This window comes from Callospermophilus lateralis, chromosome 3 (assembly GCF_048772815.1).
Source record: "Callospermophilus lateralis isolate mCalLat2 chromosome 3, mCalLat2.hap1, whole genome shotgun sequence".
In the NCBI taxonomy this organism is placed as follows: Eukaryota; Metazoa; Chordata; class Mammalia; order Rodentia; family Sciuridae; genus Callospermophilus; species Callospermophilus lateralis.
The window spans coordinates 198,169,030-198,189,058 of NC_135307.1; the positions used below are offsets into that span (position 1 = coordinate 198,169,030).

At 58.6% G+C, this 20,029-nt stretch overlaps 2 protein-coding genes across 3 annotated transcripts; both read right to left on the reverse strand.

The window, feature by feature from the left end:
• Positions 1-1,788: 1,788 nt before the first annotated feature.
• Positions 1,789-11,445, reverse strand: Znf512b (zinc finger protein 512B). The gene is made up of 17 exons (XM_076852163.2): positions 10,461-11,445; positions 10,114-10,239; positions 9,743-9,885; positions 9,280-9,408; positions 8,601-9,187; positions 8,287-8,513; positions 8,113-8,184; positions 7,868-8,014; positions 7,589-7,713; positions 7,419-7,511; positions 7,196-7,294; positions 6,947-7,117; positions 6,432-6,626; positions 6,090-6,191; positions 5,685-5,747; positions 5,088-5,186; positions 1,789-4,773 (listed from the first exon to the last, which is right to left on the reverse strand). Exons 1-17 carry the CDS (start codon positions 10,582-10,584, stop codon positions 4,531-4,533), a joined length of 2,745 nt encoding a protein of 914 aa, XP_076708278.1. The 5' UTR covers positions 10,585-11,445; the 3' UTR covers positions 1,789-4,530.
• A 3,369-nt stretch (positions 11,446-14,814) lies between these two features.
• On the reverse strand, positions 14,815-18,948 carry Samd10 (sterile alpha motif domain containing 10). 2 transcript variants are annotated; one of them, XM_076849263.1, is made up of 5 exons: positions 18,858-18,948; positions 16,887-17,068; positions 16,628-16,799; positions 16,017-16,157; positions 14,815-15,873 (listed from the first exon to the last, which is right to left on the reverse strand). In XM_076849263.1, the coding sequence occupies exons 1-5, from the start codon at positions 18,946-18,948 to the stop codon at positions 15,851-15,853; spliced, it is 609 nt and encodes a 202-aa protein (XP_076705378.1). In that variant the 3' UTR covers positions 14,815-15,850. The 2 variants fall into 2 exon arrangements, with proteins under 2 accessions (XP_076705378.1, XP_076705377.1); XM_076849262.1 differs by having other exon boundaries at positions 18,819-18,948.
• Between the last annotated feature and the right edge of the window lie 1,081 nt (positions 18,949-20,029).

Genomic DNA, 20,029 nt, shown 5'->3' on the forward strand with positions numbered 1-20,029 from the left:
TAGAGAGCAAGACTGTACCATACTGAGCATCCCCAGCCAACCTCCAAAGCTGGAGTGGTGGGCTAATGCCTGTAATCCCAGCTATTCAGGAGGCTGAGGCAGAGGATGGATCACAAGTTTCTCCTGGGACAGTGTGGGCATTTGAGTGAGAATCTGTCTCAAAAAAATAAGAAGGTCTGGTGATACAGTTCATTCCCCAGTACACAGCAGGAAGGAGGGGCAGCTGGAAGCAGTCAGGAGGACCTACCCCTCAGGGTCTGGGGCAGGTGGGAGGACCCAGGCTTACATCTCCTACCCTGAAACCCTTTCCAGCAGACCCTGCTTTCTTGCTGTTCTAAGCAGATGCAATCAGCATCCCTCCACTGCCCACAACCAGCTGGTATCCATCACTCAGGTAGCCCCTAAGGACAGTCCCTGCACCAGCACGGACAGCAGGGACTGAAGACAGAGAGGAGGGGTTAAATAGACATAGGGACCAGTCAGGGACAGTGGGGAAACGTACTCGGAGAGCAGAAGGAAAAGTCCCTGGCTGGACAGGAAATGCACAGGTCAGCCTGAGACCCCCACTGCTGCAGCCCTGTGCCCGTGACCCGCACGAGGACAGTGTCTGTGTTGAGACATCATGAGGGCCTGGTGCCCAGAACAGTCTGTGCGGTCTTGGAGCCTATCTGGCTATGCATGGCCTTTCTGCTCCTGGTTACCCAGTGACCCTCTGAATCAGTGAGCGTCACAGACTCAAGGCCTGATGGACCGAAGCCAAGGAAGCTCCCGGTCACTGCCCGCTGGGATGGTGTGGGCCTACGACCGGCCGCTCTGAAAGGGCTCTGCTCATTAGCCAGAGCCCGAGCCAACACTCTGGCTCCAGGTACTCCACGCTCCTACTCGCCCCCACCCGGAAAGCCTTCTGGGACTCCGAAGGACGCGATCAGACCCGGAAGAGGAGAGGCGCGCAGTCGCGTGCGCGACCGCCGCCCCCTGGCGGCCACGACCCCGAGGCGCTGCGGGGGGCGATCAGCCGGATGCTGACGGGCTCCCCCGCAGCCCACCGCCCCGTTTAATACTCCCGGACCCCTCGAAGGCCCCACACATGCCCGGCGGTCGGAATGCGCCACCGCACCTCACCCTCAGAATCAGTCCGAGGGCCACTGGGCGGCAGGGCCGGCCGGAGCCCGAACCCGAACGTGACGAACTCGGAAGGTGGCGCGGGCACACGGCCCCGGAGCGCCGCGAACCCAGGCCTCGCGGGGTGCAAACCAAGGCCCATCTCCCGCGTCCCTCCTGTCCTCCGTCCGCTCCTGCCCCTGAGGCCGCCAGCCGACCACCCGGCCGCTCCTCCAGGGAAGGAGGTGCGGACAGGCCGTCGGGGGCGTGGAGGGCATGCGCCCACTCAGCAGACCTGAGCCCGAGGTGGGCTGGGCCCGGGGCCACGCGGCGGGGGGGGGGGGGGGGGGGCGGGGGGGCAGCAGCGTGCCATCACCCTTCCGCCGGCGCGCACGGCCCCCGCCCGGCCCTGCGCCTACCGGTCCTCGCACGCGGTCTCGCTCTGTCCTCCCGCGCAGGCTCCGGGCGCGTCCGGGGCCGCAGGAGGCGGCGGGGGCGAGGGGGCGGCGTCCGCGGAGGCCGGTGGCGCAGCCATGGCGCCCGTAGACTTGGCGGTGGCCGGCAGCACGCGCCCCGGAGCCAGTGAGGGCGGACTACGAGCCCCACAAGGCCGCGCGTCCGTGGGCGCGCGCGCGCACGGGAGAGGACCGCGTCTCGGCATAAACTCAGCCACACAAAAGCCCTGGAAAAAAATCAATAAACATTTATTTGATACAGTCATTTTTAATACATACAGTTGATGGCGCGTCCCCGCGCCACTCGCCAGGGGACGGGGCAGGGACGAGGTTGGAGACAGATGGTCACAAGGCGGGCAGGGCCCGAGCTCACCGTCAAAACATCTTGCAAATAAACATTTTGTAGATAGAATATATATATGTATATATATGGTTACAAGTGATAGCTGGAACCTGTCTTTCGAAATGCACTTGTGTGCTGAGAACCTCATTAAAAACCAAACCAAGAAACCCGAAGTTCAGGACGCATGGCCACCAGGCAGAAGGGTGACCCACGGCCCTCCTGAACCCTAGACTACCAGGGCAAGCCAGTGGAGTCTAGCCGGCAGGGGCTTACAAGGAAAGCCCTCCCCTTCCAGGGCCTCCCTCAGAACCACCAGAGGGACAGGAAGGCTCCAGCCACTCAGGATGCACCCCCCTCTGCCTGCAAAGAATTGAGTAAAGTGCATCCTATTTCTGTGGGAAGTGTCAGCTCCTGGGGCATTTTCCTGTTCTCAGGAAAGGGCGTGACTGAACCAGAGGTAGATCTGCAGAGACCCTAACTCACATATTGCCAAGGACCCAGGGCTTGGTCCACCAAGCTCCATGCTTACCACACCCTGGGGTCTGCCATTCTGATTCCTCCCACTGTGGCTGCTGTGGAGGCCAGTGGTCACTTTGTCATGTGTGAGCCAGAGTGGGAGGTGGGCAGACCCTGATGCACCCCGCCCAGGGCCCTACAACCTCTGGAGGAAGGCTTTGCAGACCAGCTTGCCACTGCCCCTCTCTAGTTAGTGTGGGTGGATGAGAGGGAAGGAAAGGAGGGAGGGAGAGCAGGCTCCCGACCAGTAGCTACTCCAGCAGCAGCCACCTTGATCATTTCAAGACACAGGGGTTAAAGTGCTAAACATTGTCACCCAGGCCCACTTCTACACCAGGGCCATCTGTGGACTTCGGGGGTATCCTGGAAACTCAACCCCCCACCAAAAAAAGAGCCTGGCCTCCTTCCCCCCAAGTGCCAAATACCTGAGAGGCTGGGCAGGAGGACACACCCTGCTGGAGCCCAACCTCCTCCACCATGGAAACAGGGCCAAGAGCACTTGGCCCTCCATGGGTGCACTCAGGTGCCCTGGAAAGCACACTGCCCCAGAGTCCCAGATTCTCCTCTGATCCTTGCCCACACTCATCTCCACCTAGGCCACCATCCTCAGACCAGGTCCAGGTGTGTGAGGCTGAGGGAGTCTATTCTCTCCACCCCTCCCAACACATCAGGCCAGGCCTGCCCAGTCAGTTTTCCCATCCCCAAAGCCCCATGGAACTGGTCTCCCTACTGCAGGGTAGGCAACCCAGCTGGAACCCCTCCTCCCTGTCCCCTGAGCAGCAGAGGAGCCACAGCACAGCCCCGGGCCAGCCCAGCCCCACCTTCGGCACCAGGAAACCCTTAGCACCAAAATGTCAGATTGTTGTGAATTTTTGTATAAAAAACAGAATTTAAAAAAAGGTTGTTACTTGTCACAGCAACAAGACTGGCATCCACTACACCCAGGAGACACGCACACAGGCAAATATCAAAATTCACATCGTCCAGGATCAGCGAGGGTATGCCCTCAGCCCTCCCTGCCCCCACTGGTAAACAGCCTCCATCCATATGTCTCTGAGCATCTTCTTCCCTACACAGAGGCTGCAAGTGGGGCTCCCCCTCCAGGTGCCCTAGGACTCCTGACTGACCCCTGCCCTACCTGCAAATCCTGCCATCCTCAGATTCCTCACAGCCCTAGAGCTGCCACCTAGTCCAAGCCCCCCTCTCCCACTGGCCTTTGGTTCCTGTATCCAGTGCCACCAGATATACAGGAGCAGGTAAAGGGGAGGAGGGTTTCTATAGGAGCTCTGCCTCTGGGCTGACCCCACCTGGCAGAGGATATTCTCCATGGGGCTCACCTTCAGAGCTGGGCCCTTTCCACCTGGCCCTGGACCCACAAGCCCCCAGCCCCGGGGAGATGGCCTCAGGTTGTGACCTTGGCTTGCAGTGACAGAGGCTGGAGACAGGAAGCAGAGCATACAAGCCTCTGGTCCTCCACAGAGCAGACAGGAAGCTGTCCCTCTAACTTGAGGACAAGGACCAGTGGTTTGGGGCCTGAAATGCAGCAGGAATGACAGACAGAGGATGGGGGCAGGCCCAGAGAGGTAGAAAACAGAAGCAGAGGAACTGGAGGGTGGATGAGGGTGGGCAGGTGGCTGTCAGGTCAGCATGGCAGTGGCTGGACGGGGTCTGTCCTGGGAGGTAGCTGGGGTACTGGAGTTCCAGTGTTGGGTGGAGGCAAGGCCCAGAGCCACAGATCACCAGGGATGCCCCAGTCATGGAAGCCAGGGTAGGGACCCAGCTAGATCTGAGGAAGCAGAGACAGGGGCCAAAGAACATCTGACTGCTGTTCACTGCAGCCCCTTGGTGCCAAAGCCCCAGATGCTGCCAGGCCCCTGAGCGTCCTCACAGGGAGGCTGCCCCACCCTTTGTACTTCTGCTGCTGCCCCTGGCACCCCTTGTGGAGCTCCACCCAGGTGTGCCCTGAACAAGGGAAGGGCCACCTTCAGGGAGGAGAGAATGGCTCACCACCTCCACTGGACAGATGGATGGGGGTGAGGATGGAGGACAGGAGGTCCAGAGTGGCTCCCCCACCCTGAACAGAGTGGGGCTTGGCAGTCAGTGTGGGGTTCACTTTTAGGGTGCCTTGCTGGCTCCCACCTTCCGCCCAGTGGAGCCCCGAGACCCCTTGTCCCTGCCTCCCAAGGGCCAGTCGTCCCGGCGGTGGAGGAGCTTGGACATGGGCTCCTCAGGAGGCCGCTCCTTAGGCTTGCGGCCCCGTTTCTTTCCTCCCGCCAGACTTCGTTTCTCTTTCCTGGATATCAAGGGACCCTGGCTCCTGTGTTTGGGAGGTGGGTCTGCTGAGGTCCGGAACCAGTTCTGGGGAGAGAAAAGCCCCAACGAAGACCTGGGACCCTGCCCACACTGTAGACCCAGTCACCCTCAGGCCGGGTAGGCAGCTGCAGTGAGTGGCTGAGGGCAGGGTTCCCACCCATAAGCAGCTCCTGCTCAGGCTGCCAGGTAGGACCCAGCTTCTCAGCTTTTCTGGGGGAGCTGGATACCCCTATGAGGAGAAACTGCCAGACTTCTCAATGCTGGCCACTTGCTTGGGCCATCCCATTTCCACCACCCCAGCTCTGGCCCTACCCCTACTGGGCCTCCCCCAGCTGCAGGCCCTGTGGTTGCTCCCGCACCTCTGCATGGGTCTTGAGGATGTGGTACTTGACGCCACTTTCAGAGCTGAACTCTTTGGGACACAGCAGACAGCGGTATTTCCCTACCAGGTGGTCCCCCTGTAAAGCAAGGCAATGCAGTCCCTGGCTCTTAAGGGCCCAAAGCCCACACCTGGCCCAAGCCCTTATCTCACCATTAAAGGGGCAGGGACAGTTGGAGAATCTGCGGCTGTTTCAGGAATCTGTAAGGGTACCCTGCAGCAGGCCCATTAACTGGCTCCTGCTACTGGGGATTGAGGATGGGAAGAGGCAGGTGTCTTGCGGAAGGGTCACAAACCTTTGCTGAGGGTCCTTTCCCAAGATAGTGTGCCCAGGTCAGGTTAACCACCCACACATACCCACACAGACAAGGAGCCGAGAACAAAACTGGGGACTGACTGTCCTATGGCTGGGGTAGAGGCAGGGAGGGGTTCTGAGCGAACTGTCTATATCAGCTTGTCTCTGGGTTCATGCAATGGGAGCAGGGAAGGGTCTCACACTAATGTGGAGGGACCCCTGGCAGGAGAAAGGTGGGAATGCTGAGCACCCTCTGGGCCACAGGGAGCCCCCAGGACTGACCTTGCTGCAGCTGGCCAGATGGGCCTTGAGACCAGACACGCTGGAGTAGATGGCTTCACAGCACTGCAGTGGGAGACAGCCATGGGAGGGAGGCCGGTGGGGAGTCTCCCACACAAAGGTGCACCCTGCCTCAGCCTCAGGGAGCTCAGAGCCTCTCTCTGGGGCATGTGGAAGGACCTGACTCCAAGAGTCCTGGGGTTTAGGCTGGGCATGTAGGGCCTGAGGCCCCTCTGCTAATGGGGTCTTAAGTGAGAATCCTGTGGGAGCTCAGAATCAGAGGCAAGGCTGGTCATTTTGAGGGCTGCCTCCTGAGAGATCTCGGTCTCAGCCTCTGCCACTCCCTGAAGGCCACACCTGCCCTGTCTTGGACCTCCCATGCCCACCCGCTCAGCCTGCCCCGCTCACATCGTTAGGGCAGTTTACGTGGCCGTTTGCTTTGACTTCATTCTTCCATGCCTCCAGTAGCTGGGGGTTGAGTGTGGGGAGGCCTGGCCGCGTGTAGTTGAGCTGTAAAGCCAGGCACAGTGCAGGTGAGTCCAGGCCCAGAGGCACCCAGGCTCTGAGACTGTATGCCTCAGCAGCAACTCAATGTCCCTTCCAGAGTTGGGATCAGTAGACAGGGGCATGGCTGTCACCAGGGACTCTGGATTGAGGCATGTCCTGCCCAGAGACAAGGAGGCCAGGGGCTTGGGGAAGATCTCAGGGAAGAAGGCCCATACCCCATCCACATGTGGGTAGGCAGCTCACCCGTGCAGTTTCAGGCACAAGATCATCCTTCATGCGTCGCTTGGTCCAGTCCCGTGCCAGCTCATCCTCTGCAATCTCCTGCAGGTGGAACACGGCCACCTGGGCCGAGGTGCGGCGGATGCGACCACTTGGGGTCCGCTCCACACCCAGCAAGTCCTCAGCCTCAGGGGTCTTTTCCATGGGTTCCTCGGGAGGCTGGAGAGCAGGGTCACATGGTAGCCAGGATAAGCCACAAAAGCAGGACAGCCAGAGATGGCATGAGATATGGGCCACATGTGGCCCCTGAAGACGCAGGGACCCAGGGTGCATACAAGTGTGTGTGGGACAGGGATAACATAGGCATCCCAAGGAAGATGGGACACAGGGGTTCCTGGTGCCCACCCTCCAGTCCATTGGGATGTAAGTGACTTACAAGGAGAGTGGGGATCACACCCATCAGGTGGCAGGAAGGAGTACTGTGTTACAGCACAGACCACTGGAGAGCCATGGGAGCATGAAGACCACAGGCCACTCACCGGGGCCGAGTGCTCTGATCGCACGTGGTAGTCATGACCAGCCTTGGAGCGATAAGTCTTGCCGCAGTGGGCGCAGGGGAAGGAAGGGCTGTCTACCTCACAAGGTGGTTTCCCACAGCGCCGCTGGTGGTACTGATAGCCCATGAGGCTGGAGAAGGCGGCCCCGCAGCCCTGGGGATCCAGGCCAGTGGTCAATAGGCAGCCAGAGAGGCTCCAAGTCCCATGTCCACACATGCTCCCCACACTGACCTCCTGGGGGCAGCGCAGCCGCCCCATCTGCTTCAGCACCTTGCGCAGCCGCTCTCGTTCCTCCTGCTCCCCGCCCTCGGAAGCCTCAGCAGCAGCAGGCTGAGAACAGGGTGAGCTCAGGTGTTGGGACCACTGGGTCCAAGGTCAGGCAAGGGGGAGCAGCAGAGTGGGGTTAGATGTCAGTGGTCAGGGTGAGACAGGCCCTGGGGTCCTGGCAGCATACCTTGGCACTGTGCTCGGCCATGGTGTGGTAGTTGAGACCAGCCTTGGATTTGAATTGCTTCCGGCAGTGCTGGCACTTGAGTGCATCCTGCAGCTACAGACACAGCCTGGCAATAAGAAGCTGGCCATGGCTAAGGAATCCCCACTCGCAGTGTCTCCCAGGCAACCTACCTTCTGACACACCTCCATGTGTTTCTTGAGCCCCACAAGGGTCTTCCGGGTGACCACATTGCAGGTAGGGCAGATGGCCTCCCCCCGTTCATGGATAGCTCTCTGCCACTGCTCCTCAGGACCACCTGTGGGGCAGGACTGGGGCCTCAGAGGCTTGTGGAGGCTCCTGGATGCCAGGGGTAGCAGTAGCACCCAGGCTCCACAATCAGCCCCCGTGCCTGAACCATGGAATCCACCCCACAGTTGAGACCTGCCCTGGGCCCTGGCCGGCAGCCCCACCTGGGGCTGAGTGGGTCACAGGAGTTGGTGCCTCCTTGCTGACAATGACAGGGGTGGCCGGCACCTTCTTCCGCACATCCTCAGGACCCAGCCCCTCCTGCTTCTTGGAGCGGTGAACTCGAGCCTTATCCTCGGCTTTGGCCAGGCCTGTGTGCACAGATAGGTGGGCAGGGAAGTGTGGGCTAGGTGCAGGCACAGGTGTGGAGGCACCCAATCTCAGAGGTGCCCTGCAGGTGGGGTCTCACCTTTGAGTCCAAAGGTCCCTGAGATGGACGGTTGCTCCCCTGTGAATTTCTTGGGTGTTTTCTGTTTCCTTCCTGACTCGGGAGAGAGAAAACAAGGATCAACATCTGGTCAAAGGACCATCTGGAGCCAGAGCCCCACCTACCTCCCGACTTTCCTCAGGGCTCTCATCTTACTATGCTTTGTGCGCTCGGGGTCCTCCTCAGGTGGGGACACAGGGCCTGCAGGCCGCACTGCCTCCCTGCCCACTGAGGGTCTCCCACCCAGCAGCAGGGAACTACTGCTGGGATCTGTACTCAGCTGTAAGGCCAAGCTCTGGTCCGTGGTAGATGGGCTGAACTCCCCATTCTCTGGCCTGGACTGCTTTGATGGGATAGGGCAGATGTCCAGGCTGTCTGCGGCCCTGCAGAGGAGGTAGGTGAGGCCAGGTGGCCAGCCCTGGCCTGGATCCTACGTATGCATAAGGATACTTAGGTGTGAGCTCCTGTACCTTTTCTTACTGCTGCTCTTCCCAGCAGCACGAGGTGCTTTGTTCTCAGACTTGGTCAGCAGCACCATTTTGCAGGTTGGTGTATGTCTGCTGATGGCAATGGGCCTGCTGACCGGCACTGGCTTGCTGACCACAACAGGCCTGCTGACTGGCACTGGCTTGCTGACCGGCACAGGTTTTGTAATTGTTACCAACTTGGTGACTGGGATAGGCTTGGTGACTGGCACAGGCCTAGTGACTGGCATGGCCTTGGTGACTGGCATAGGCCTGCTGACTGTGACAGGCTTGGTGACTGGCATGGGCCTAGTGACTGGCACGGGTCTGCTGACTGTGACCGGCTTGCTGATGCCAATAGGTCTGCTGACTCCCACAGGCTTGCCCATAGTGACAGGCTTGCTCACTCCAATGGGCTTGCTGACCCCAACAGGCCGGCTGATGGAGACTGGTCGGCTGACTGGGCCAGGCTTGGGGGCTGGCAGGGGACGGTCCATGTGATTCCAAATCCGGTGTTTCTCCAGCTGGGTCTTTGAGGTGAATGCAGCCTCGCAGAAGGGGCAAGGGAAAGCCAGCCTATCTGAGATGGCACCCTGGGCAGGGAGGGCAGGTGTGGGATGGGGCCCCGGGACCTCTGCCCAGGCACACCCCTAGGCCACCTCCTCCCTGACCCATAGCCCCTTACCCCTTGGCAGCGCTGATAATGGTACTTGAGTCCGTAGATGCTGGGAAATTCCAGCCAGCACCCTGAGTTGGGACACTTCACCCTGGAGTGAGCTTTGAATTCATCTTTCCACTGGTTCATGAGTGAGAGCTGAGCATAGAGAATGGCTGGACTGCTGCTTCTCATCCACCTAGGCCTCAGCCCTCCAAGCCCCAGACTCAGAACCCTCCCCAGGCTACAGGGCACAAAGGCAGCACAACCCCTCAACCTCTAGACTGCAACAAGAATTCAAGCCCAGCTCCAGATCTGTGCTGGGGCTACTAGCATGGCTCATTGGGTCCTCACAGCTATCAGAGGTAAGGGCCTCAGGCTACATCCTGAAACTCAGAGCTGACAGGGGAGGTGCAGAGGGGAGATTAGTGTAGGTCAGTGACCTCTACAGGCAGACCCATCATGAGCCCCACCCCTGCCTCAGGGAACTCACAGGAATGTCTCGCAGGGCCTGGTTCTCGGCCTTGGGCCGCCCCTTTTTCTTCCCCTCTGTCCGGTCGCTGGCTGGACTTCCTGGGTCAAAGCAGAGAGGAGCCTGGCCAGATACTGTCTGTCCACTGTGGACCACAGGCATCCCTGTAGCATATGGGGCAGCAAGGTTCAGGGACTGCACTGTGGCTGGCACAAGGGGGGCAGATGTGCAATGAGCCTGGGCTCACCAATGCCAAGGCTTGGGGCAGGGGCCCTGCCAGCCTAGGACAAGAACCCAGGCACAAATTATGTCCAAAACAGCCTCTACCCCAGAACGCCCTTGGGTACTCAGAGAGTGACCCTCTGGAAGTGATTTTGGCCCTGGCTCCTCACCCAGCTTTGGTGAGTCCTGTAGCATGGGAAGTCGGACCTCCTTCCGGCTGCCACCTTTCCCAGGTCCACTTCTGCTGGACCCCTGGAGCCGGCGGCCTCCTCCAACACAGAAGGGATCAGTCATTTCTGCAGGGCAAGTACACAGACCTGAGGTCCAATGAGCCTAATTCAGAACTTACAGAGGGGCTGCCCTGAAGCCTACCCACCAATAGGCTCACTCTGGCCAGGAAGCTTGCCCTCCTGATTTGTCACACAGAAACAAGTAATGGGGCTTCTGACTCAGGGGAGGGGCTGCACAAGTTCTCCCCAGACAACCCAGAAGGCACAAACAGTGTGGAGACCCTCACCAGTTTGGACAGGCTCCCTCTCAATATCAGACTCACAGTCCCAAAGTGTGCTGAGGATCAGGCATCGGGCAGGGCGTGTCCCCAGGAGAGGTGGCCTGTGCAGGAGGAAGGAGGCTGACCACATCCCTCCTAAGGGCCAATTATGGCACCAGCAACAGCTGCTGGCTCACAGGCTGCCAAGCCCCAGCACCTTGAGGGTATCTTTCCCTTCAGGGTCCTCACCCCTGCCCACACACACCCCATGCAAAGCCAACCTACCCAGGTGGGCACCCTAGATCCTTCTCCCCAGATATACAAAATAGTCTAGGTGAGTGCCAAGGGACGCCAGGGCCCTCCTTAACCACAAGCAACCCCTCTCTGGTGGGCAGACTGAGGGCCACTGGCATCTCCTTCTGGTCCCTGGGTTTCCTGACTATGATGTCTGGCCCCCTTCTCAGCCTTGATGCAGGGTTCCTGTTCAGCCTCTGAGTCACTGACCACTATCTGGCTGACCTCTGCTCTCCCTGCTCAACAGACCTCAGCCCACTTCAGTTAAACAAGGCCAGCATTAGCAGCAGAGGCCCAGGCTCCAGAGCCCACCAAGACACTTGCCAGGGAGAACCCTGTTGTCCAAGGCTGGGCTTCCAGGGGCCTGTTCCAGGAGTCACCAGGCCCTGTCAGGTCCTCCCACAGAGATACCTGAGCCACAGAAGGGGGTGGTACCAGGGTGCAAGGTGTGAGCAGGGGAGCCCTTCTCCAACAATTTCTGATCAATTCAGATAAGAGGGCATGGGAAGGGGCTGCTGTGTCTGGGAGGGCTGAGGTCGGAGGTCAGGACAGTCACTGCCCACTGCCAAGGGTGATGGCAGCCTGGGTCCTGGGCCTGGGGGGAGGGAGGGTGTGAGGTCAGTCAACAAACTTCTCAGGGAGTCCTCACTTTGAAATTTCAGAGGAAGACAGCGGCATGAGTCATCCCTCCGACCCGAAGCCTGGCTGCAGGCGGCCTCCCTTCCAGTCTTTCTAAACTCGGGCGGGAGCCAGCGCTGGGGGCCTGGCCGCGGCCGCGCGACCCCTCCGCCCAGGGCCGCTGCCGGTGCAGGACTCCGGGGGGCTTGCTGACGGGGCCGCGGCGGGTGGCGGGGCCCTCCGCGGAGGCCGGCGGCCGGCGGCGCGGCCCGACCAGGTGAGGGCGGCCTGGGCGCGCTGCGGGAGCGGCCGCCACCCACCTGTCACTCGCCGGGCGCGGGCGCTGGCCTCGGCCTGGCCGGAAGGGCGGCCGCGGCGGGGCGGGGGGGGGGGCGCAGGCGGCGAACCAAAATGGCGACTTTTTCCGCGCAGGCGGCGGCGGCGGCGCGGGGCGGCGGGCGGCGGGCGGCGGGCGGCGGGCGGCGGGCGGCGGCGGGCGGCGCTTACCTGCGGCGCCCAGCGGGCTGCGGCCGGGCCGGGCCGGGCCGGGGCGCGGGCGCGGGTCCGGGCAGCGCAAGCTGCGCGCCGCTGCGCACATGCGCGCTCCCGCCCCTCCCACCTTTGACAGTTTTACTGCGGGGGGAGGGGGCGAACTCTCGCGGTATTCCTGCCGCGCTCCGCGACGGGGAGGGGGCCCACCGGCCGGCCTGCTAGATGGGGCTCGGGGCCCTCGTGGCGGTGGGCCGGGCCGGGGCCGAGTGGCCGACTTGCCGTCCGCAAGACGGAAGGCGTCTGTGGACAGTGGGATAAACTGAGGCACGTTCGGGGGCGCACGGACTAGTCCGGCAGGTGCGGCGGGGGAGTGCAGAGAAGCCTAGGTGTGCAGGACCCTGACCTCCTGCACCCCTTTCCCCCGGCTAGCGGGCAAGATCCGGCCTCTCTCCAGCTGGCCCTGTGGCCTCCGTCAGGGCCATATAGCTTTATTGGTGTATCTGACCATTGGATCAACCTCTTCCAGCCTGTGCGTGATGGTCCTAGGCCAGCAGCCAGCGCCCAGCTTTCCCCGGAGCCTAGGTGTCTGCTGATGTCAAGTCAGGGGTGATGGGGAATGAATGAATGAATGAAGCTGGCAGAGGAGTGAATCTCCATGTGGGAGCTGGTGGGGAGGTAGAGTTGACAGGAGCCCCCACAGGAGGCAGGCAAGAGACACTAGTCTCCTCTAAGAGAATGCAGTACCGCTGTCTCCTGCTCACATCACCCTTCTCCCTGGGAGGAAACTCCCCAGAGAGGAGACCGGGTTTTAATTTTGGATCTACAATACTATTGAAATATTTTTAATCATGTGCATATATTACTTTTACAATTAAAGCCGACTTCTAAAAGTTTTTAATGCCCCTTTTTACATTCCACAAGCATTTTGAATTCCACAAAACTAGTGTGGGCTGGAAATTGTTAGTTGGGATACGGAGTTACAAGATAGATCTCCTTCCCTAGGGCCTCCTTTTTGCCCAGCACCCTCTGCTCTGCTCCCCCTGGAGCAGGCTGTCCTGCATTGCTCTGGGGCAGGGCAGAGGAGCTGTCAGCAGATTTGATGTCCACCTCTTTTCAAGTGACCTTGATATCTGCTTTGCCTGAGACCTGCACAGAACACTGGTCTGGAGGCAGAGGCAAAGTGCTGAGCCCTACGTGAAAAGGTCAGCCAGTCAGTCCTCCCTTTGGAAATCTGAGCCAGAGAGACCAGGGTGCTGCCCCAGCCCAAGTTACCATAGGAGAAAAAGGAAAGAGTTGCTCAAAGCCCTCCTTGAGCATCCACACCCTAGGGGCAGGATGCTGGGAGGGGTCAGTGTGTGTTTCCTGAGGTGTGTCCAAGGCTGTCAGCTCCCCTGTACAAATGGGATGTGTCAGCGTCCACAGGTGTGTCCAAGTGATCAAATGTGTCAGAAAGCATCCATCTTGAACATCACTGTCATGGCATATCTGTGAGTTCTGTGCCAGGCAAGATCAGTGCTATATCTGAGTGTCAGTTTCAGTATCCAGGCACCTTGATGTCAGATGCATGGTAGGTATGTATCTGAATCTTAGTATGTTGTCCAGGCTGTGGCATGTTCATGTGTGAGTACCTGCATGCAGGATGTGAGGACCAACCATTTTTCATGTGTATCTAGATGTTGGGGTGTTATATAATTTGGTTTGTATTGGGGCTGTGCTCTCTTGTTTCTGTATGTTAGGGGGTCATTGTTATGCATGAGTACTTGTATGTCTGGGTAATTGTTTGTATGTGGGGGTGTTGTTAAATATCTCTGTGCATATCACTGTGTCTGGCCAAATACACAGTGTGTTTGTGTGTTGGAGCACACAGTGCATGTCTGGCTATGTTATTGCATTTGTGGATTACATCTGTGTTCCTGTTCCTGCTATGTATCTGGTTGATGAGTGGGTGCCCACGGTATATGTGCTGCTTGTCAGGGTACTGCCCTGTGTAGAAGGTTGGGTGGTAAGTCCCCACAGATGATCATGTCAGAGTGTTGAATGTGTGAGTGAACATTCCTTATTTGGAATATGGGTCTTTATGGATATGAGTAAGGATCCTGAGATGAAGTCAACCTGGGTTACCCAGCTGGGCCCCAATCCAATCATCCTTACAAGAAGGAGACAGGGAGATTTCAGAGACAGAAGAAAGGTGATATGACCACAGAAACAGATGGGAGTGGTGTGTCCTCAATTCCTATAATCCCAGATAGCAACCAGAGGCTGGAAGAGCAAGGAAAGGTGCCCTTCTGCACTCACAAAGAGAATATGATTTAGTCTTCAGAACTGAATCCCTTTCTCCCTTCTGATCCAACACAAGGCCTTGAGCATGCTAAGCACACACTCTACCACTGTGTAACCTCTAGACTCTGAATCAAAGTTTTCTTTTTGAATTCACCCAGTGGATGCTCCTTTGTTACAGGAACCTCACACACCACGTATCTGGGCTGTTGCTCTGAGCATGTCAGGGGCCTTGTGTCCATCACTGGGTGCCATTCATCAAGAGTGCCTACCTGATGCCTCTTGTCCCAGGTGCCCTGGGGTTGACCAGCAGCCCCTCCAGGAAGGGATACCACTGCCCCCTGGTGGTACCAGAGCCAGGCTGTTGGGCTGGACACCCCTTCCTCCCAGACCTAGTACTGTTGGCACTTGAGAACAGGTTTATTTCTGATTTTTTGTTAGAATATAAAAAAAGTGAATGAAAAACAAGGAAGACAATACAGGAGCACAGGGTGGGCAAGACAGGAGGGGAAAAGGCAGAGATGGGCCTTCTGGCTGAAGACTGACAGCACAAGGTTTTGGGGGATACTCAGGGCAGCCAGACATGACAAGGAGGCTCCCTGTGGGTGCAGACACATGGGATGGGAGGCACCAGGCCAGTTGCCCAAATTCACTCAGGACCTGCAGTGACCAATCCTGAGTCCTGAGGCCAGCTCAGGTCACAGAGAGAGGACTGGAGGCTTAGCCTCAACTGTCCCTGAGATTTTCAGAGTCCCCGTGGGTGTGGGAAGGGGCAGAGGAGCAAGAGGTTGTGGGCTGCCAGGGCTGCCCTCACTGTCCCTCTGCTGGGCAGCACCAGCCCCAGACTACCCAGGGAAGGGTTGCTTAGGCGTCTGGTGGCAGAGGTGGAGCACAGCCCTCAGGACAGTCTCTCCTATGAATCCAGGTTTTCTTGGGAAAGCAGCAAGTGCGATGGTTTCTTGAAGATGTTCTCTTAAGTGCAAATACACAGAGGCGATGCTTAAAACCAGACTTTTCCAAAAGTGGGCCCAGAGCACACTGACTCCAGCAGGCTCAGGGCGAGGAGTTGCCTGCACAGGGCTGCTGTTCTCACTGTTCTGTGCTCTGTCTTTGGGGCTGAGGCAACCAGGGCCTCTCAGACTCAGTGCTCATAAATAGATACAGGTTTGGCCAGGGTGGCGATAGAATTAGCGAGATGCTCTACATGGGTCCCTGCCTGGCCATGCTGATGACTGTTACTCTGGACATAGGTTGTGCCTGCTGGGTTCTGGCAGGGGCAGGGAGAAACACAAGTCAAAGGGAGCCAAGGCAGTTTGTCCCACAGTGTGGCTGGCCTGGCAATGCTGTGAGGATATGGAACTGGACAAGTGAGCAGAGATGCATGACTCAGGCAAAGGGGGACAGTCACACAGTAAAGGGAACATAAATAAAAGACTCCCTGGGAGTCTTGGGGTCATTTGAACCCCACTCTGGCTCCAGGCAGCTGCCCCACATGTTGCCAGCAGTGCCAGGGAGTGGGCTCATGTCCCAGGAGGAGGGGTCACAGATAAGCAGCCCAGGCCATGGCCTGGCTGCCCAACCACAGGTGCTTGAAGGTGGAGGTCTGTCCACTAGGCTGGACTTGGCCACCATGGTATCCTGTGGAGTTCGAGAGGGTCTGTGGGGCCAGCTTGTCTTCATCCTTGGCCGTAGGTTCTGGTCACAGTGCTGGGGTCTGGTTCAAGCCTTGGCAGCAGCTAGGATATGTTTCCAAAGGAAGCTGTAGGATGCATGGAAGTAAGGGAGAGGCAGGTCCTTGCCACATCCCAGGATGGCCCTTACTAGGGCTCCCAAGCACCCTCCTGCAGTCAAGCCACTTACCTGTACTCTCAGTGCCCCCCCATGCTGGCTCCTCCCACTGACCTTGGCTGAGCAGCTGCAGGCTCCGACCCTCCTCTCGCACCTGCAGGCGGAGCACCTGTTGCAGCACCTCTTGCCTCTGGGCCTCCTGCACCAGCCCCATCCTCTGTAGCTTCTCTGCATTTAGCCGCAGAAGAGCTCGGCCTGGGGGAGGGAAGAGGGTCCAACAGAGGCTATCAGAGGCTGAGGCAGATCACAAGTTCCTGGTCAGCCGGGATAACTTAGCCAGACTTTGTTTCACAATAAAAAACAAAAAGGGCTGGGATGTAGCTCAGTGGTAGGGCATTTTAGGGCTCAATTCCTAGTACAAAGACAAAGACACACACAGACACAGAATGAAAGGAAAAGAAAGAAAGAAAGGGCACAGGGAGTCTCAGAGAAAGATTCAGAGAGAATTGGAGGGAGAGGCAGAGAGAGAATCATGATAAGCAGCAGATGGAGGCCAAGTGGAAGATGCCAGAAGACAGTGCAGATACAGAGACTCCGAGGACCCCAGGGAAGGTTGCCTCAGAGGAGCACCGATAGGTGGAGAAACAACTGCAGACTGCAGGCACTTGGTAGGGAAGGAGGCTCTTTGGGCATCCAGTTCCTGTCCTGTCCAGACTCCACCGTACCAGTGATGGCATGCTGGGAGAAGGCCTCGACGTAGACGAGGTAGTTGTGGGGACAGTGTTTCTTAAGCCACTTGCAGACGTCCTGCTGGCTCCAGAGAACCACAGGCCGCGTCAGGCCACTCAGCGAGGGGCTTGTGTGGTACAGGCCATAGTGGTCAGAGTACAGCCGGCCCTGTAGGGGAAGTGGGTGGCAGATTGAAGGAGGGTGGTAGAGCAGGGAAGGCAGGGACTGGGGTGGGTGGGGTAGGTGGGTGGGTACCTGGGGGGTCTCTGTGCCAGGCTGCTGCAGGAGTTTGATTGGCCTGCTGCTGGAAGCCCTCTGGCTACGGGAATCATGCCATGTGAGGCTGGTGCCTGGCGTCCGAGGCAGGTGGCAGGGGATGCTTTCAGCTGACACTGTGTGCTCCAGGAGAGTCCGGCAGAAGCTGAAGTGAGCAGTGGCTGTGTGCAGGGGTGCCTGGTCAGAGTGGTCAGGAGCAGAACCAAAGGCTCTTTCCCCAAGAGCCACTTCCTTGCCTAACCTATTTCCCCTCTACCAAAGAGGGAGCCAATTCCTCAAGGAGGACAAATCAAGTCCCCAAAGGCAGAAGAATATGTGCAAAAAAGGATCCTCCTCCCTAGCCCCAAGATGGAGAGCTGAGAATACCGCTTCCCTTGTAAGCCTGCAGCCCTCACACTGACAGTCAAGATGGATTCTGCTAGATTGGAGGACATGCCTCCCAGGGAGCCTGAGACCTATAACCAGGTGAGGGGCGATCCCAGGACCACCTTGACCTTATGCACACAAGCCTCATACATGTCACACTAGACCAGCATACACACAGGACATATCTTTGAGGAAAAAGCCTGGCTCCTGTGTCATTGGAGGCACTCTGTGGAGAAGTCTGGTTAAGGTTCCTGCCTGCCCATTGCCACTGAAGGCACCCAATTTATACAGCCATATGTGGCATTTGAGGCTTGTCCCCTGCCTGGCTGAGCTCACCAACTATGACTTATGGTCAAAAAGGCCTGAACTGGGAAAGCTGGCAACTGGGACTCCCAGGTTTCCCTGCTCTGCTGCTTCCACAGGGTCCAACCAGGACAACAGTGTGATTGGCAGGTGCTCACCAGAAATGGCTGGTCAGCACAGCCCTCTTCCCACACCAACTTTGACACATCCTATGTTTTACTGTTACAACCACCTCTGGGGTCACTGCTGACAGAAGTCTGGGGAGCGTGACTGGTCTTAATAGGACCTCTCCCACCTGGGGTGAGATCCCTAAGGCACATGAGGGGCTCCATAAATGTGGCAAATGGTGTCTTGGGGAGGGGAGAAAGGAAGATGGGCTCAGGCTCTCCTAAATCTCTGCACACATCCAGGCCCAGGGTGGGCAGAATGAGATTCCCAGGGCCCACCCCAAGGTGTAGCATGAGATCCTCTTTCCTTGAAAGGCATCCCCTCTACACTGGGGCAGGGTTTGGTGGTGTCAAGGAGGTATAAGTAATGGGTGTACCCATTCTACTGAAACCTTGGGAAGACTCCTGAGGCTTAGCTTCTTCCTCCCCCATTTTTGGAATTTTGAACTGGACCCTTGGTGACTTTAAATTTGAGGTCTAAGGTCAGACAGCGGGTGTGTGGCTACTGCCCCAAAGTGATGTCTATTACATGGGGAAAGATTGATTCTGAACCTGCAACTTCCAGGAGTCAGGCCAGGTCGTCTCAGGTTTCCACAGGGCCTTTGCCCTGGGGTAGGAGCAGCTCTGGGGAACCAGTCCAACGCCTCTGCCGCCTCTGCGGGCACTGCACCTGCCCGGCCAGCGGAGCCCCGCCCATTTCCTGCTGGCAGTACAGAAGGATGGGTTCCTCCCTGCCCCAACATCAATTCCAAAAGGAAATCTGAGGTTGTGATTTCAACCCCTTGTCGACCCTACTGCCAGGGCTGGGGAGAGTTTTCTATGCATTCGGAAGGAAGGGGTGATCCCAGTGTGCCTCCAGCATGGACACAGAAGCCCTGGCCTGTCATCCCCCACCCAAGCCAAAGGCGCGCTGATATCGAAGGCCTGAGGTTGGCCAACCAATCCCCCGCGGCGCAAGACAAAGGCCACCGCACCCCGTTAGGTCAGGTCGCCCCCCCCCCCCCCGCATTGCCGATGCTGGAAGCCCGCAGGGTCCACCCCCACCCCCTTGCCTCTCGGTCCCATGTCCCGCAGCCCCGCGACATTCCTGCTTCCCAGTTCAGCCCGGGCTCACCGTCCACATCGCGGCGCTCCCCTAAGCCAGCGCGCACAGCCCCGGCGCGGCCTCGCGGGGGGCTCAGCTTGGACCTCAGCTCGGTGAACATGGGGCCGGCGGGTGCCGGGCCCGCGCACACGCCCCTCACTGAGTGCAGGGCGGCCAGTGTGACCGGCGGGTAACGCGCGTCGCCGTCCCACCCCGCCCCGCCCGCGCCGGCCCCGCGCCCGAGCCGGTCCCTGTGGCCGGCGAGTCTGCGCGGCGAGGCACCTGCCGCCGAACCCAGTGCGCCGGGCGCGCTCCGGGAGCTCGGAGGTGTGTCGGCGGCGCGCGGGCTGTTTTGCGGAGGGTGTCTGCCAGGGTAAAGGGCTTGCGTTCTCACCTGGGCACTGACCACCTGCTGAAGGTCCTCTGAGGCAGGCAAGCGAAGAGCTGTGGGTCTCCTATGTGTTGCGGGATTCAGGACCCCCTACCTACTCTTGGTGTTTTCTATCCGCGGAGGTCCTGGCCAAGGAGAGACGAACACTTCGCGCTCTCCAATCTCGTGAATTGGCTGCCCAGCCTCGGTACTTAGGGAGTAAAATCAGGGTCAAGCTCCCTACCATTGGATTACAACCCAGCCCTTTTAATACTTGGATTTTGTTTTTGGACTGGGGAGGTAGTTCAGGGGTTCAGGTTGTCCTGGAACTGATGATCCTCCTTCTGTCTATGAGTAGCTGGAATTACAAGGGGTGCACTACCGCCCTAGGCTACTGACTTTCTTTAGCGGGGCACTCAGAGGTTTCTCCCTCAAATGCGCTCTTGCTTCCCCAGAGAAGCCAGGTTGACCCTCACCCCAATCACATCTGTAGAGTCCCTTGTGGCTCTCCTCTTCCCTGTGTAACCAATCTCTGAATCTGGCTCTGAACTCTATAACCGAAAATGGGGTTGGCTGGGGAGGTTGGAGAGGAGCTCCAAGGACTGACAGTCAGGGCTGAAGTGTTTGCTCTAGAACCGCATTGAGAAGGGCTGTGTTTGCCAGGTCCAGCAAAAGGCCAGGTTGCCACCAGCAGTTTTTGCCTGTTGTGCCCAAGAGCCTGGGCGCTCTCCCCAGGTGTTGGTAGGGTTGGCATCTCGTAGCAGGGGCAGAATTGCACTGGATAGGCAAAAATGTGTGCAGAGGAGTGGAGTGCATCAATCCAAGGCAAGGG